At 34.1% G+C, this 15,212-nt stretch overlaps 5 protein-coding genes across 7 annotated transcripts; 3 read left to right on the top strand and 2 right to left on the bottom strand.

The window, feature by feature from the left end:
- Positions 1 to 468: 468 nt before the first annotated feature.
- On the top strand, positions 469 to 2,150 carry LOC126854614 (60S ribosomal protein L23a). Its single transcript, XM_050601539.1, has 4 exons — positions 469 to 587; positions 1,060 to 1,358; positions 1,585 to 1,712; positions 1,826 to 2,150. Exons 1-4 carry the CDS (start codon positions 554 to 556, stop codon positions 2,085 to 2,087), a joined length of 723 nt encoding a protein of 240 aa, XP_050457496.1. The 5' UTR covers positions 469 to 553; the 3' UTR covers positions 2,088 to 2,150.
- Positions 2,151 to 2,380: 230 nt separating this feature from the next.
- Positions 2,381 to 7,221, top strand: LOC126854865 (WASH complex subunit 4). The gene is made up of 3 exons (XM_050601983.1): positions 2,381 to 2,537; positions 2,624 to 4,886; positions 4,961 to 7,221. Exons 2-3 carry the CDS (start codon positions 2,653 to 2,655, stop codon positions 5,982 to 5,984), a joined length of 3,258 nt encoding a protein of 1,085 aa, XP_050457940.1. The 5' UTR covers positions 2,381 to 2,537; positions 2,624 to 2,652; the 3' UTR covers positions 5,985 to 7,221.
- A 141-nt stretch (positions 7,222 to 7,362) lies between these two features.
- LOC126854672 (CUE domain-containing protein 1) lies at positions 7,363 to 9,128 on the bottom strand. Its single transcript, XM_050601607.1, has 5 exons — positions 8,857 to 9,128; positions 8,632 to 8,767; positions 8,155 to 8,530; positions 7,954 to 8,037; positions 7,363 to 7,874 (listed from the first exon to the last, which is right to left on the bottom strand). Exons 2-5 carry the CDS (start codon positions 8,734 to 8,736, stop codon positions 7,738 to 7,740), a joined length of 702 nt encoding a protein of 233 aa, XP_050457564.1. The 5' UTR covers positions 8,737 to 8,767; positions 8,857 to 9,128; the 3' UTR covers positions 7,363 to 7,737.
- Positions 9,129 to 9,946: 818 nt separating this feature from the next.
- LOC126854617 (ethanolaminephosphotransferase 1-like) lies at positions 9,947 to 14,504 on the top strand. The gene is made up of 8 exons (XM_050601544.1): positions 9,947 to 10,606; positions 10,870 to 10,938; positions 11,092 to 11,284; positions 11,568 to 11,830; positions 12,016 to 12,173; positions 12,708 to 12,888; positions 12,967 to 13,143; positions 13,296 to 14,504. Exons 1-8 carry the CDS (start codon positions 10,535 to 10,537, stop codon positions 13,356 to 13,358), a joined length of 1,176 nt encoding a protein of 391 aa, XP_050457501.1. The 5' UTR covers positions 9,947 to 10,534; the 3' UTR covers positions 13,359 to 14,504.
- On the bottom strand, positions 13,924 to 15,077 carry LOC126854621 (coiled-coil-helix-coiled-coil-helix domain-containing protein 7). 3 transcript variants are annotated; one of them, XM_050601551.1, is made up of 4 exons: positions 14,944 to 15,077; positions 14,691 to 14,789; positions 14,515 to 14,624; positions 13,924 to 13,997 (listed from the first exon to the last, which is right to left on the bottom strand). In XM_050601551.1, the coding sequence occupies exons 1-3, from the start codon at positions 15,052 to 15,054 to the stop codon at positions 14,523 to 14,525; spliced, it is 312 nt and encodes a 103-aa protein (XP_050457508.1). In that variant the 5' UTR covers positions 15,055 to 15,077; the 3' UTR covers positions 13,924 to 13,997; positions 14,515 to 14,522. The 3 variants fall into 3 exon arrangements, with proteins under 3 accessions (XP_050457508.1, XP_050457509.1, XP_050457507.1); XM_050601552.1 differs by having other exon boundaries at positions 13,924 to 13,990; XM_050601550.1 differs by lacking the exon at positions 13,924 to 13,997 and having other exon boundaries at positions 14,346 to 14,624.
- Between the last annotated feature and the right edge of the window lie 135 nt (positions 15,078 to 15,212).

Raw genomic sequence — 15,212 nt, 5'->3', positions numbered from 1 at the left:
AATTGTCTGAAACTTTTCGCGAGACTGACAATTCTATTGTATTATAGATTATATATAAAGACAACATGAAGAATAATTCCGCGTGAGTCAAAGCGACAAAACATTGGTTGCTGCGGCAGGTGTTCGATTGTAACACGTGGGGGACTTATACGGGCGATTGTCAAACACATATGGCGTAATATTTAGAAACTATTTTCATGATTATTTTATTAAATAATACTTGCATCTTTCTCTTTCTTTTTCTCTCCTGCTCCTGCAAATATATTCAATTTTCACACTTATTTTAAATTCTCTTCTTAAAATGTTCAATTTATTAATTTAACAGATAATATAATTGCGCATAAGCAAAAAATTTAATGGTTATTTAATACAAAAATAAAGCATTTACAAATTCTGCCGGGGAAATAATTCTGATCGATAATCGATAATCCGACTCTTGCAATCTCCATTTTGAAAATTCTGTTTCGTCTGTCAACAATTAACGTAGTAGTCGGATTGGATACAGACGCTTCCGTTTCACATTGACGTTCTCTTTCACGTTCCTTTTGGTAAAATGGCTCCCAAACCGAAACCTACGGATAAAGCAGGTAAGTTTGAAAATAATTTAAATTTGATTTTCTTCTTTTTCTAATGAACACATTTTAGAATAAATAGGGCTCGTTAATTAATGTAAATCCGTAACAATGTTACATTATTCGAAATTGATCGATGTCGAGAATGCATCCCATGACACCCATGTGGTTGATCGTCTCTCAAATATACATATCTTTATCCTTATGTTTATAATAAAAATATTTATAGAGAGATGTTTCTTAAAATTTTACATGTCTCTTTCCTATGAATTACTTGCAACATGATCTTTTGCAATAGCGTTATTTGATGTAATATTTATGTCTGTGTATCATAACCTAAAATAGAATAAGAAAATGGAAAGAGCATAGAGATATTTCATTTCTTCATATTTTTAAGAACAATGTAGGTATTAGAAATAGTTACAATTCTCTCTTTAATATGCTTTCTTAATTATAAATAATTATTTCATATTCTTATAAATGATAGGTAAGCCTGCGGAAAAGAAGACAGAGAAGAAGACGGAGAAGAAGCCAACTACAGCAGCTTCTACTTCTAAAGTGACAAAGCCTGCAGCCAAACCTACAGCGGCAAAGAAACCGGCGGCTGCCAAATCGGCGACTGCTGCCAAACCTGCCGCAAGCAAGCCTGCGAGTAAACCTGTCCTCAAGCTTGCCAGTAAACCATTGATCAGCAAACCCAAGAAAAATGTACAGGCTGCTAAAAAGACCCCAAAGGGTGGAAAATCAGCAGCTTCTGTACAGAAAGCTCTTAAGGCGCAGAAAAAGGTTATCTTCAGAATAGATTTTCCAAAAAAATCATTAATTTTTTTAATCTCTTTTTATCTCAGACAATATTATTTGTGTATATGATGAATTGTAAGTGTGGGAATCTCTTTGAATTTCTGTGAAAAAATCTTTTAACACAATACTGAAGAATTAAAGAGTATAAGATATATAGGTAATTACATATTATAAATATTGACACTGGAAATTGCATTTGTGTTTCATATAGATCCTGAAGGGAGTACATGGATCCCGGGTACGGAAGATCAGGACGTCTGTTCATTTCCACAGACCTAAGACCTTCAGACCACCGAGGAATCCTAAATACCCACGTAAATCTGTGCCAAACAGAAATCGGTGAGAAGAGAGCTCGAACGCTCGAATTCTTTTAAAATATCTATAAAAATCTAGATTTATGATTTTTTTTTTTTTAAATCTATTGTTATAACCTTGAAACTTTTATATTTCAGCATGGATGCTTTCAATATAATAAAATTCCCGCTTACAACGGAAGCAGCGATGAAGAAGATCGAAGACAACAACACTCTGGTTTTCATCGTGCACACAAGCGCTAATAAATATCACATCAAGGCGTCGATCAAAAAACTCTACGATGTCGATGTGGCAAAAGTGAACACTTTGATGAGGCCGGATGGCAAGAAGAAGGCGTATGTGCGTTTGACGCGCGACTACGATGCGCTTGACGTCGCCAACAAGATCGGCATCATATAATTTCTATCTCTTGTTAAGAAATAAAATAAAATCTGTACTGATAATAAAAAATATCAATATGGACATTTATTTATACATATTATTTCGCAATCTTTGCTCGGTTCTGCCTTTTTATATAATAGAACAATAAAAAATATCCCGATTAATAGTTAAAGTATATATTTAAAAAATTTTTTTTTCGTTTCTGGAACCACGTGTCATCTCAAGATGGTAAGGTATATCGACTGTACTCGCGAAAATATTGCCATCTATAGTGCAACTTCAACTACACTTAGAACGTTCATCCAGAACAAGTGTATATAAATATCAATATAAGTAGAAGTTGTAGTCATTTGAATAACGACAGTGAATTTTGTGTTATTCGAAACAAAATAATTATTATTTAAATTCGAGTGCATGCTAAAATAGATATGTATGAAAAAATATATACGTATATAATGTGTATGTGAGGTAAGTATCATATGTCAAATTGTCATATTTTAATGTAATAAAAAAAAGTCAAAAGTTCTATAGTTTGTTTCCAATAATTGTCACAGATTGTCAGAATTACGTTCACTAATTAAAAATGACAGAGGCACCGGCGTGGAATTCCAAGAAAGATGAGAGCATCTACAAAGCTGCAGGTGCCATGCACTTGCGAAAGTATGGAGAGTTTTTTGAAAATCTGATGGAAAAATCCTGGAATGGTGATTCTATGCTGGAGTATGTTATAGAAGGTCCTTTGCGTCTGATTTACAAGGCACAGGAGAATATTAGCATCCTTTCCCTAGTGGAGATGGAAAACAAGGCACTGGCCAAGCTGCTGGCAGCTGTGGCAGGAACGTGCAGGGAAATCAGGCTGCTGAAGGTGGAAGCTTCTGGTTTCTATGCAAAACTTTTTATGCATGGAGAGAGATGCGCAGATGATGATTTCATTAGTGTGACTAAATTGCTGTCCGATCTACAAGATCTGTCCATATTTGCCAATCGGATGTCAAATGTTGTGCATTTGACTACGCAACAATTGGCAAGTTTATCGGGCGCCGTTCATGAGATCTATTTACCTACCCTGATAGAAGGATTCATAGATCTATTTGTCATTTTTATGACTCTTGACGAGATCATTGATGCTCAACCAACAATAGTGGATCAGTGGAAGAAGTACAGAATGCATGTGCGATCCATGATGCACAATCCATCGCAATTCGGCGTCGCCGAGGCGAAACTAGAGACATTTGATCAGCTGCTCAAGAATTTGCAAGAGAAGTTGTTACGAAAAAATATGTTTTTAAAGGCAATCGATCATGTGATGAATGTTAATAAAGGTATGGTTATGAGCGAGCAAATTATCAGCTATTTGAAGAACATTATTACAGATGTGGAAACTAAATCCAACGACCAAGCTGCATTGAACAAAAACTGGATAAGAGCCAATATAGGCATTGCAGTGGTGATAAAGCTGTTTGGCGCTTGTGACAAGAGATTGATCAAGAGATTGCTGGAGGCAAACAAGAGATTCTACGCAGTCACATTGGTAGGAAATGTGATTTGGGTACCTAGCAGATTCCTCAGCAATATTGTGCCAAAAGAAACCGGCACCGCCGTGAGCCTACAAATAGGCGAAAAGATTCTACAAATGAGGACGCAAAGATTGCCGACTGTAGTGAACAATCTAATACACCGAACAACGACCTGGTGCGTGGAGATGCAGAGTATCCTAACAAGGATACATCTTCAGGTATCGGATATCGGGCAGAAACGTACGCTGCTAACGGATTTGCTAGCTCTCTTGTCCCAGATGCGAGAGACAGTCGCGTTCATAACGAATCTTCACGCTTTGCTCTCGAAGCTCATGAGTCGCAACACGGTACAACTGATCTACAGAATCGTGGAATTGCAAAAGTCTTTACAGACAACGTTTTATGCGCTCGGACCGATCGTGGTGCAATCACAGGCGCAGGTGCTGCAGTATTTAGCTTATTATATGCTAGCTATGCTGGAGACGGCGCGTAAGGGTCTCGTTCAGAAAGATAAAAGCTATAGCAGAGAACGACTAGACGCATTATCGCTAATAGGGCTTAGTATGCGGTTGATAAGCGGTCCGGCGAGCGCAGACAGGCGATTGCTAGTGCGCTGCACATTGGCATGTGCCAGCCAGCTGACCGACACCTTCCGCGAAGAGGACGTGGTAAAGTTGCGGTTCTTGTTAGATAGTTACGATGCCGTGGCCGAGCTGCACGAGTTAGTCGACGATCTTTGCGACTACTCATTATTGTTGCATCATCAAAATATGCTACCCGCCTACCTCTCCTCAGTCATCGACAGCAACATCGGTGTCTGCCACATTGCTCACCTGTTCGCTGCCTTCAACAGCGCTGTGGGCGAGCAGGAATCGATTGAGTTGAGAGAAAAACATATCGCGGACCTCAGAGAGAGCTTTGTGAAAAACGTGCTGAAGCCGGCTTGCCATGAAATCGAGACCAGTCTACGACTGCATGTGCACGCCCATCTCAAATTAGACTCTGCAAATCCCTTCAACATCGGCGCCAAGGACAGCGGCAGAGTGGTGCGCGTTCCGCCGCTGCCTTTGGCTGAAAATATGATCTGCACCAAGAGATTCGTTGAGCATTATCTGGATGATATGTTCTACAATCTGACAACAGTGGCTCTGCATGATTGGAGAACTTACCGGATGATGCATACGTTAGCCAGCTATAAGATGGGACTGGACACGGTACAAGACCATCTGCCGACGCAGACTCTCGAGCAAGGTCTAGACGCTCTGGAGATCATGCGTAACATACACGTATTTGTTTCCAGGTAGACAGAAATTATTAATTATTAATTAATATCTAAAAATTAATTGCTAATAGATTAATTATGGTTTTGCACAGGTATCTGTATAACTTGAACACGCAGACGTTTGTAGAGCACAGTAGTGGTAACAAGCATCTCAACACTATTGGCATTCGACATATCGCCAATTCGATTCGCACCCACGGCACCGGTATCATGAGTACTACTGTGAATTTTGTCTATCAATTCCTGCGCGTTAAGCTGCATACATTCTCACAATTCCTCTTCGATGAGCATATTAAGTCGCGACTAATGCGTGACATCAGGTTTGTCCGAGCGCAACGGGAAGCGGGTGCCATTCCGTATACATATGAGCGAGCGGAGAAATTCCAGAAGGGTATCCGGAAACTGGGCATGACCGCGGACGGATTAAGCTATTTAGACCAGTTTCGGCAGTTGATCACACAAATTGGCAATGCGCTCGGCTACGTGCGGCTAATCCGTTCCGGTGGTCTCCATGCTAGCTCCAATGCGGTATCCTTTCTACCAGATATTGAGAAGACAGTGCCGTTTGAAGTGCTCTGTCGTGGACTGAATTACAGTGTCGAAACGCAGGCAGCGGCCAGACGGTTGGAGGACGACATTGCCGATCTTGTCCGTAACTTCACCGAGGGTATCCAATACTTCAAGCTACTAGTGGACGTGTTCACGTCAGCATTTCGCGATGCCAAGTCTTACCATCTGCAACAGTTCTATGCTATCGTACCGCCATTGACGCTCAGTTTTGTAGATAATTCCGTATCGAATAAAGAGAAGATGTTTAAAAAAAACCAAACTGGCGCGGCCTTTACCGACGATGGCTTTGCCATGGGTATCGCCTACATCAACGCACTGCTCGATCAGAATGCAGAGTTGGATAGTCTGCATTGGTTTAAGACAGTGGAACAGCATATCGCCCAGGAAAAGCTGGCCGCCGAAGGCAAAGACGATCACGGTGATGAAAAGCTCCAGCAAACCAGAGCGCTTACTCTTCAACGTCTCGCTGAGAGGAATGCCGAATTTCAGTTATTATACTATAGTCTTTCTGGTGCTAGAGTGTTTTTCAAACAGCCTGACACGTAATACGAGACAACTGATATTATTTTAGTATGTCAATATTGAATTCTATGTTCTTGGACCTGAGTTGATTTCTTGATCGTTAAGAGAGAAATAAACATAAATCATAAACAATTATAAAAAGATAAATAAGCATTTAAATTTACTATTTCTTAATTTTATTCCTAATTTTAAGTTTAAACAGAATTTGAAGTAAATATAATGCAGTCTAGCGCCTCTTTTGATTTTATATATATACATATATATATATATATATATATATATATAATCATAGAGCACAGGTTATTGTAAATGACTTAGATTCTTTACAACCACTTTTATAAATATTTTCTACATTCACAATATCTTTATGATATTAGATTCTCGTTAAATAAATAATGGCTAGACTGAGCGACTAGGATTTATTATGCCTAAAAAAGGTGCAATTACTATTTGCAATAGCAAATAGAATCGAAAGAGTAAGTGAATGAAGGCATTTGTGTGATTGTTTAAGCTTTAAATTTAATCAAATTCATGAGTAATTACTCATCGCAATAGTGTGTATGTGTAATATGTAATTTGTGAAAAAAATTATATTAAAAGTGATACAAAATATAATTACTATTTAATAAATTATTTATAGTAATATTTCTGAGAATGTGATGTAAACCTTCATCCACTACTTTCAATAAATCTATTGGTTCACCTGATTAAATTTCTACTTTCCTGACAATTGAATTTTTCGAAGGAATTGTCACAATCTGGATCTCGACATTGTGTTTTCTAAGTTTTTAACAAACTATTCTGTAATAACATTAACGCACTGGCGTATGCGATAAACATAGACATATATACACAATATAATTAACTACTTTCATAGCTGCATGTGCCAAAAGCAATTGCATTGTGTGCTATGCATACAATAAGAATCTGATCTCTTGTCTTAATTATCATTTAAAACATCTTTCAAAACAATCGTTCTTAAATAAAATTAAATATTTTTCCAATATCAGCAATAATCTTTTAAAGATTATCGCTCAATAAATTTCTGTAAAATTTTCTTGTGCTAATCTTCAGACGATTATGTGCGATTAATGTACAATAATACACATAACCGCAAGCAACATGTATCACAACAAAATATAAAATCTATTAACATAAAATTTGCGTCACAATATCGCAATAAAATATCACATTGAATTTATCAGAAAAACAAATCTATATCCTTATTAGGAAATATATTAATATTAAGTAATATATATTATTCCCCCCCCCTCTCTCTCTCTCTCTCTCTATATATATATATATATATATATATATATATATATATATATACCACACACACACACATATACACACACACATACAACATGTATATCTGCATATTTACTGAGAAATATGGATATTTTGATAATTTGATGTATTATTTGACTTTCTTCTTGACATTCATTCTCCTTATTGTTAGTAAATTTTTGTCTGTTCACTGATAGAGTGGATTTCGAATCCTCAACCTAGCAATTTCATTATCTGTGTTGAATGATCTAATGATCTTGTCAATGATGAACCAAAAACATAAATCACTAATTAACTTATATCTTACGCATGGTACTCTAACATAATTTTCTCTCATTTTGCAAATTACGACATAGATATGCTTGATTTTGTGATATTAAAATTACACTTAAGCTGTAAACGCCATTAAGTTTGTTCTCTATCTTCACAATAAAGTAAGACAAGAGTATAGATATTCCCTGTAGAGTTATAGGTACAGATTTTTTTTTTAGGATTGAGGTTTGGATGACTCTTCTGGATCCAAGAGATCGTCACAAGAAGCTGTTGGCGGCAATAATTGCCTACCGCCGCGTTTCTTACTGCGAGTGAATACTTTCGTAAGTTGTGCGAATTTACGTCGAGATACTGTAAGAGTTCATTATTAATGAGAGAAAAATCGTATGACACAGTTCTTAATTATAATTATTTTTAACTGATTACTCACATTTGCCCATATTTTTTAATCTTTCCTTAAATAGATCCTCATCATCGTGACCGGTCTGGCCGCCGCACTTTTCGAGCTTCGAATCTAAAAAAAAAAAAAAAAATTTTTTTTACGTCATCTACTATTGTCGTAGTAGATATTTAGATATAATTCTCTTGAATATATTATCCACACACATTTTGTAAATCTTTAATTCTTTACCATGTTCCAATGTAGATAGAAAATCTTCATTCCAACGAAGTTCTGCCATGAACTCCTCATTCTGCAGGAACATAGCAATTCTCTCATCCTCTAGCATAGAATTTTCTTGAGAATACGTCGAGTCAACACCATCATCTGACATTTGCTGGGGTAGTCTTAGAAAGGTATCTGGCAATGGTCCCAACAATGGTGGCTGCCACTTGTGTACAGTCTTTAACGATTTGCTAGTGTCTTTCCTAGGTGACTTTGTAGTGCTTGGCAGTTCTTCCTTTTGCTCCAATTCACTTCTAATCTTTTCATTTTCATTGTCAGTACTCATGGTAAGTAACTGGTCAATTGTAGTATCCACAGCTCCTTGATTGGATCGTAGCACAGCCTAGCAAATGATATAACAATACAGTACTTGAATTATTTTAACATATTCGTGTTAATGATACAGCGATACAATTAGTATATCTACAAATTCAATATTTTCACCTCTATCACATCGTCATCCATTTGCGGGAACATGTTCTTAAAGTCAGCCATCGCCTGGTAAAATTCCAATGTAGTCTGTTGCTGTTGCTCTGTGGCAGAGGCCATGGTGAAGGTTTTGACAGCAAGATTGACAGAGCTGTGTTGCCATATAATTGGAGAATAACTAGTTAGCAAAAATAAATCTCTACACATATATTAAAAACATACGTATAAATATGAACATACAAACACCTGCTGACGATCTTCAGGAAATGAGAACGTTATCCATGCCTGCAAATACCGGTTTATGTTTTTACGCCGACCTGCCCTTCACTTAATATCAATCATAATAATTAGCATAGTGTCATCTTTCTAAACGGTTAATTGGTCGAATATTGCACGTATGTGCGACGTATTCAGAATACGAGACCCGTTGCTAGTTTATGCAATTCTATATCATCTTATGTACTGTTATGTGTTATGTACTGAACTGTCAACTATATCGAAATTGTGCTCATCATCTCACCATAGACATTGAAGATACATAGACAGAATATCAGCTACCGATAAAGGGAAAGGGGGAGAGATTTAGAAAAAAATATAAACGAGATGTATTCGATTTTATTTGTTTTCTTTTTCGGGAATAATTACATATCTGATTTATAATTATATATCTAATTTATATAATTTATGTATAATTTTTATACGTCTTTAGTTGCTCACATCTTCCGCTAGCTTCGCGATGAGAGATCCCATCTATGTATCTATACGTTTATGGAATAAATGGTGTTCTGTTGTGCATGGTTGCGTTCCGTTTCATGCATAGAGCGCATAGATCGTTTGGAAATCTATAATATAAGTAACGTGAACTATAGATTTCCAGGCAACCTATGCGCTCAGTGCGTGAAACGGAACGCATTCCATGTTGGCAGCGATCAATCGACTCTCTTGCTAAAAAATAACTATACAGACGCGAGATTCAAATGCAAAACTAATTAATAACTTTCTCCTTTTTTACGCGATATATTTATCTTTTATTTTGATTTATACAATTATTCATGTATATCAATACTTGAAAAATATCACATGTTTCCAATTTTATACGTGACAGTACTAAGAAAAAATTATATTAATTATTGCAAATATATTATGTTATATACTCACCTGTCGATAAAAAGGGTTACGATAAAAAGAGACACGATGCACGGCACGATTTTTTACCTTGCCATTTATTTTTCTTCAAACGTGTGTGTGTGTGTGTGTGTGCTATATATATATATATATATATATATATATATATATATATATATATATATATCGCAGAAATAAATACAATTGTGCTGCCGTCTGTCAATGGGGGCGATTCAGCAGGATGCGGAGGCACGTCTCGATTGTTGAAACAGAAACGCGAGCGCGTGGGCGATCCGGGGGATGATCAGCCGGTGTTTCTTTCTCTATATGTGAAACGCGTCGCGCATGAATTGTGGTGTATGCGGTTGTGGCCTGTGGCCTGTGGTCGACAAGCCGAGATTGTCCGATATACGCGCATACGTAATACGCGCGTAATTTATTATTATATTACACACATCATCGTCACTCGCATCGCGCGAGGTCTCGATTCGCGACGAAGACGCAATTATATCTTTCTGAGTGAAAATCAGATCGAAATCTGGTGTTCATGAAACGTGTAGAGTTCTCTCAACGCTTGCACGATGAATCAATATAAAAATTTAGACGATTTTGCGGACGATGCGAATAAAAAAGAAAAATAAGCAGAAGAAATATTCGTGCAAGAAGATCGGAATTTCTCACGCAATCGAGCGCTTCGCATCGTAGGACGATACTTCGCGTAAATGTGCGGTGGTTGACGATTGTGGAGGCAACGTTGGATTTGTTAGGTGGTTAGATTTTTGCAGATTTCAGAATGTATCATAAATTCAAATACGAGGTGGAATACCTGACCGAGGAACATCTCACGGGGTTCGAAAACTACAAAGTGAGTATTTAATTTAAAAGTTTAATAATTATCAATATCAAAAGATATATAGACACGCACACGCACACACACACACACACACACACACATATTGTATATATGGATATAACACGCACAACATACATAATTTATAATAAATATTTTATAAAAAACTAAATTTTATATAATAATATAAAATTATTTTTATTCAATTAATTACTTAATAATAATGCGATACTTGGTTATACTTTTTGTGTTACTTATTTCAAATATTCTAATTTCAGTATAGCTCTTTGGATACAAGCCCCCTAAGTGTATATGTAATGCATCCCTTTTGGAACAAAGTAGTACAGGTATGATTTCTAGTTTTAAGTAACTGAATAATTGTTAATAAAATAATAAAAAGTATATTTGTACACAGAAAAAAATATATTTTGTAGTATTATATAATATAGAACAGTATTTTATATTTATTATTAATATTAATTGTGTGTCTTCTTTTATAGTATTGCCCAAAGTGGGTTGCTCCAAATGTACTAACCTTCTCTGGATTCCTCTTTACTGTGTTGAATTTCATGTTATTTGCATATTATGATTACTACTTTTATGCATCCAGTGATGATAAACCGGAATATCCTCCAATATCACAATGGATCTTTGCTATAGCTGCTTTTAACATTTTTATGGCATATACGCTTGGTACGTGTATTTAGAATAGAGGCACAATTTATATTACCAATTTATATTAACATGTAGTTACTATAATTATATTATGATCCATATATAGAATTTAAATTAATATAAGAAATTAGTAAATTATATATATATATATATATATATATAAAGTTTATTTTTTATACTTGAAACAAAAATTTATGCAAAATTGAATTAAATGCGCACAAATTTATAATGAATTAGAGAATTTTATTTAGAAATGTTTTAATAATAATTTAAAATGCTAATTGACATTATTACATTGTAGATGGGATAGATGGAAAGCAGGCGAGACGTACACAAACCTCTGGTCCTTTAGGAGAATTATTCGATCATGGCTTAGACAGTTGGACCGCTATGTTGATCACTGTGTGTATGTACTCAGTTTTCGGCAGAACGGATCACAGTGTCTCACCATTACGAATGTACTTTATACTATGGAATGTATTTATTAATTTCTATCTGAGCCATTGGGAGAAATATAACACAGGTGTGCTGTTTCTTCCTTGGGGATATGATGCTTCCATGCTAGTAAGTGTACTTAAGCTATAGTTCATATATGTGTATATATGCGTGTATATCTTGGATTTTTTAAGATTATAATAATGAATATAGGCAATTACACATAATATATATAGCAACGATTATCTTGTCGATGAAGAATTTCCATTTTGTTAAATGAAAATTTATACCTTTTTTTTTTGTCAATTTTATAGGCAACTGTCATAGTATTTACTCTTACCAGCATAGGTGGACATGAAGCCTGGAAATTCGAATTGCCAGGTGGTATATCAGCAGGAATAATGTTTGAAATGCTGTTTTATGTTAGCGCGCTTGTATCTAACTTGCCAGTCGTTCTTTGGAACATATATAAGTGAGTATGCACCTGTTATAATTTTGTTGTAAAATTATTAAATCCATGTCAAAAAATTTGTTGGATAAAGTTCAAGATAGATTTCCTACTTTCTCTATCAGTTTTTATCAGAATATTTATTAGTACATAAATAATAATAAATATTAATAATTATAAATTTCGAATTTTTTTTTATTCTTATGTAATTATAAATAATCTTTATATATTATAATCCACTATGTTGACTTTGATATTTTTTATCCATCTAGAGCAAAATTCTTTCCAATGTCTTTTCTAAAAAATATTTGTAGTGAGACTTTTCCATATATACTTCTACACAATACACATAATATATATACATACATACATACATACATATATGTATATGTATATATAGACAAACAACATCAACCTAATAATTATATGTTTTCATAATATATATATATTTTAGAATATACAATTGTCTTGTAATTAATCTTGTCTTTCGCAATTACATGCTATATATACTGATGCAATATACATTACTTGTGCTATTTTGACAATTTTTTTTTGTAGGTCATATAGAGATAAGAGTGGCAAAATGCGGACATTTCCAGAGGCCATAAGGCCATTGGTGCCTTTGATTTTGCTCTTTGCAATTTCCACAATCTGGATAATGCACTCTCCAAGTAACATTCTAGAAAAGGACCCAAGAATAATATATTTTGCTATTGGGACTATTTTCTCCAACATATGTGTAAGATTCTGTAAATATGTGTAGTCTAAAAAATGATTCTCTGTTGATATTATTAATTTCAATAATTCTATATTACAGTGTCGATTAATTGTATCGCAGATGAGTAATACTAGATGTGAAGTATTACCATGGATACTGTTGCCAGTCGCAGTAGCTGCTATTTTCTCATTTACATTACCTAGCATAGATCTAGAATCTATGTATGTAGTCTCTATAATAGCACTGTTGGCACACATTCATTATGGTGCTTGTGTGGTAAGTTTAATGAAATATAATTATATTCTTTCTTAATTATAATTTATAAAATATTAACTTATACATTTATATATTTTTTAAATTATATAATTTATATATTTTTTTATATAACGCAATTTGTTTATATCATATCATTGATTTTGCAATTGCAGGTGCGTCAAATGTGTCGTCACTTTCGTATTCAGACGTTCTCTATAAAAAATCATTCCGAATGACTACTTGCCGACGATACATGTTAAAAACGAAGAAATTATGAAGTAAAAGAAAAAAGTCATTAAAACCAGTGCAAAGAAGCCAACAGGGAGAAGAGATCTGACACACACAACATACAAACTTGTTATTAGAATTAATTATCAGGAATGGAGTTAATTATCATGACAAAACACTTATTGAAGGAATTCCTAGAATCACGTCTTTCAGGCGAAATACGATTATATAAAAGTGCTACTCGTAGAGATGTGATAGCTTTATTTTGCTTCACATAATTGTACCTGCTGAATTGTCTGTTTATTTCTATGCCGGAAACAAAATTCTCCGAATCCGTTCTATATTATCTTACTGTGATATATTTAATTATCCGCACATCACTCCTTTACCTTTGAAATAGCAGTAATTTGATCATAAACATTCTTCCTCATATATTCTGTTTAAAACACTAGACTCATATATACATGTATGTGTGTACAAATACTTTTTCTTTGAATGCTTCGAGCGTTAAACTGTAAAAATGTACACTTCTTCGTTTTTGACACGTATCGTCCCTTGGATATTAATCATCAATTTACTAATAATGTAATATCTATATTTCTCTCTTTTCCTTTTCTATAATTTTCTTGTTTCTTTCTTTCTAAAAACTGTATAAATTATTATTGGCTATTCATATATATTTCAATAATAGAATAATGCATGTTGTAGTAATACACAAGTCATATTTAGTACAAGTTAATATATATGATAAAGGATCGAGTGTATTATTGTTTATATTAGAGTGTAAATTTGTGTTAAGATTTGTACAATTATAATTATTACATCATATTTCTATATGAAATTGCAATTCTGACAGTCAAATATAATAACAAACATTGTTTTGTTTTTTTACTTTAAAACGAACATTTTTGATTACAATTGTGTAGATACATTAAATATATTTTCAAAAAAGACGTATATGTGAAATAAAATATATTAAGACATACTGGAAGAAATTTAAGCTAGTAAAACATTTATTTAACAAATATTAACTTTTTTTTATGATTTTAATATACTTACAAGAGCTTATTCAAGATTATACATGATATATTATAGTGTAATATTGCAAAACATATTGAAAACACAGAAATAAAAGATATTTTTACAAAGTAAAATGGTACATACATTTATTGCTATCTAGAATTTAGATAATCAGCCCTTATCTTTTTGCGTTCTTCTAGAGATGGCATATATGGCGTAATACCTTTTGATTTGCGTTCAGATTGCACAGTAGCCTAAACAGAAAAAATATTTTCAGTTACAGAGAAAAAGATACATATTACAATGAGAAGAGAATTTACCCAAAAATCTTTGCAATTCCTGTAATTGGTAAAATATACTTCGCACACCTGACGTTCTTCCTGATTAGAATCAAGGCATTTTAAAGATAAAAGATGCTCCTTAAAAAATATAGATAAATAAATTACAGCTGTACAAGTTCTGTTCTTTTAATTGCATTTTCTATACGCTTTTTTTTACTCTCCAAAAAAGCATAAACGAAAATATGATTTACTTTCACGTGACAGTGTCAAAAATTATGAATTATTTGAATACCTTGTAACAAGGATTGTACATTTCTTGGTTACGTTGCAACGCATGTTTTTTTACAGGATCTGCTTGTTCCGTAACATTGTCCAAATCTTTCTGTTTACTCATTTTGTCCATGAGATTATCGTGTATGTATAATCTTTCATATGTATATTATACAATATATTCGATATTTAAAGAGAACAGAGAGAGAGAGAAAGGAGAAGAGAAAATCACAAGTGCATCTAAAGAAAACAGAGATTTCCAAGCATGTACTTGCGACGTGCGATTTTCGT

The sequence above is a fragment of the Cataglyphis hispanica genome, chromosome 14 (genome assembly GCF_021464435.1).
Source record: "Cataglyphis hispanica isolate Lineage 1 chromosome 14, ULB_Chis1_1.0, whole genome shotgun sequence".
NCBI classification, from domain to species: domain Eukaryota; kingdom Metazoa; phylum Arthropoda; class Insecta; order Hymenoptera; family Formicidae; genus Cataglyphis; species Cataglyphis hispanica.
This window is presented reverse-complemented; position numbering and strand designations above follow the sequence as displayed.

Bases quoted from the DNA above. Each gene is read 5' to 3' on its own strand.
- LOC126854614 (XM_050601539.1), top strand. From the start codon at position 554: ATGGCTCCCAAACCGAAACCTACGGATAAAGCAG. The intron at 588-1,059 runs GTAAGTTTGAAA...TATAAATGATAG, and splicing joins GAAACCTACGGATAAAGCAG to GTAAGCCTGCGGAAAAGAAG. The intron at 1,713-1,825 runs GTGAGAAGAGAG...TTTATATTTCAG, and splicing joins TCTGTGCCAAACAGAAATCG to CATGGATGCTTTCAATATAA.
- LOC126854865 (XM_050601983.1), top strand. From the start codon at position 2,653: ATGACAGAGGCACCGGCGTGGAATTCCAAGAAAGATGAGAGCATCTAC. The intron at 4,887-4,960 runs GTAGACAGAAAT...GGTTTTGCACAG, and splicing joins ATACACGTATTTGTTTCCAG to GTATCTGTATAACTTGAACA.
- LOC126854672 (XM_050601607.1), bottom strand. From the start codon at position 8,736: ATGGCCTCTGCCACAGAGCAACAGCAACAGACTACATTGGAATTTTAC. The intron at 8,038-8,154 runs GTAAAGAATTAA...TTTTTTTTTTAG, and splicing joins TCTATCTACATTGGAACATG to ATTCGAAGCTCGAAAAGTGC. The intron at 7,875-7,953 runs GTGAGTAATCAG...GAACTCTTACAG, and splicing joins ATTAAAAAATATGGGCAAAT to TATCTCGACGTAAATTCGCA.
- LOC126854617 (XM_050601544.1), top strand. From the start codon at position 10,535: ATGTATCATAAATTCAAATACGAGGTGGAATACCTGACCGAGGAACAT. The intron at 11,831-12,015 runs GTAAGTGTACTT...TCAATTTTATAG, and splicing joins GATATGATGCTTCCATGCTA to GCAACTGTCATAGTATTTAC. The intron at 12,889-12,966 runs GTAAGATTCTGT...TCTATATTACAG, and splicing joins CTATTTTCTCCAACATATGT to TGTCGATTAATTGTATCGCA.
- LOC126854621 (XM_050601551.1), bottom strand. From the start codon at position 15,054: ATGGACAAAATGAGTAAACAGAAAGATTTGGACAATGTTACGGAACAA. The intron at 14,790-14,943 runs GTATTCAAATAA...ATATTTTTTAAG, and splicing joins TGTACAATCCTTGTTACAAG to GAGCATCTTTTATCTTTAAA. The intron at 14,625-14,690 runs GTAAATTCTCTT...TTTTCTGTTTAG, and splicing joins GGAATTGCAAAGATTTTTGG to GCTACTGTGCAATCTGAACG.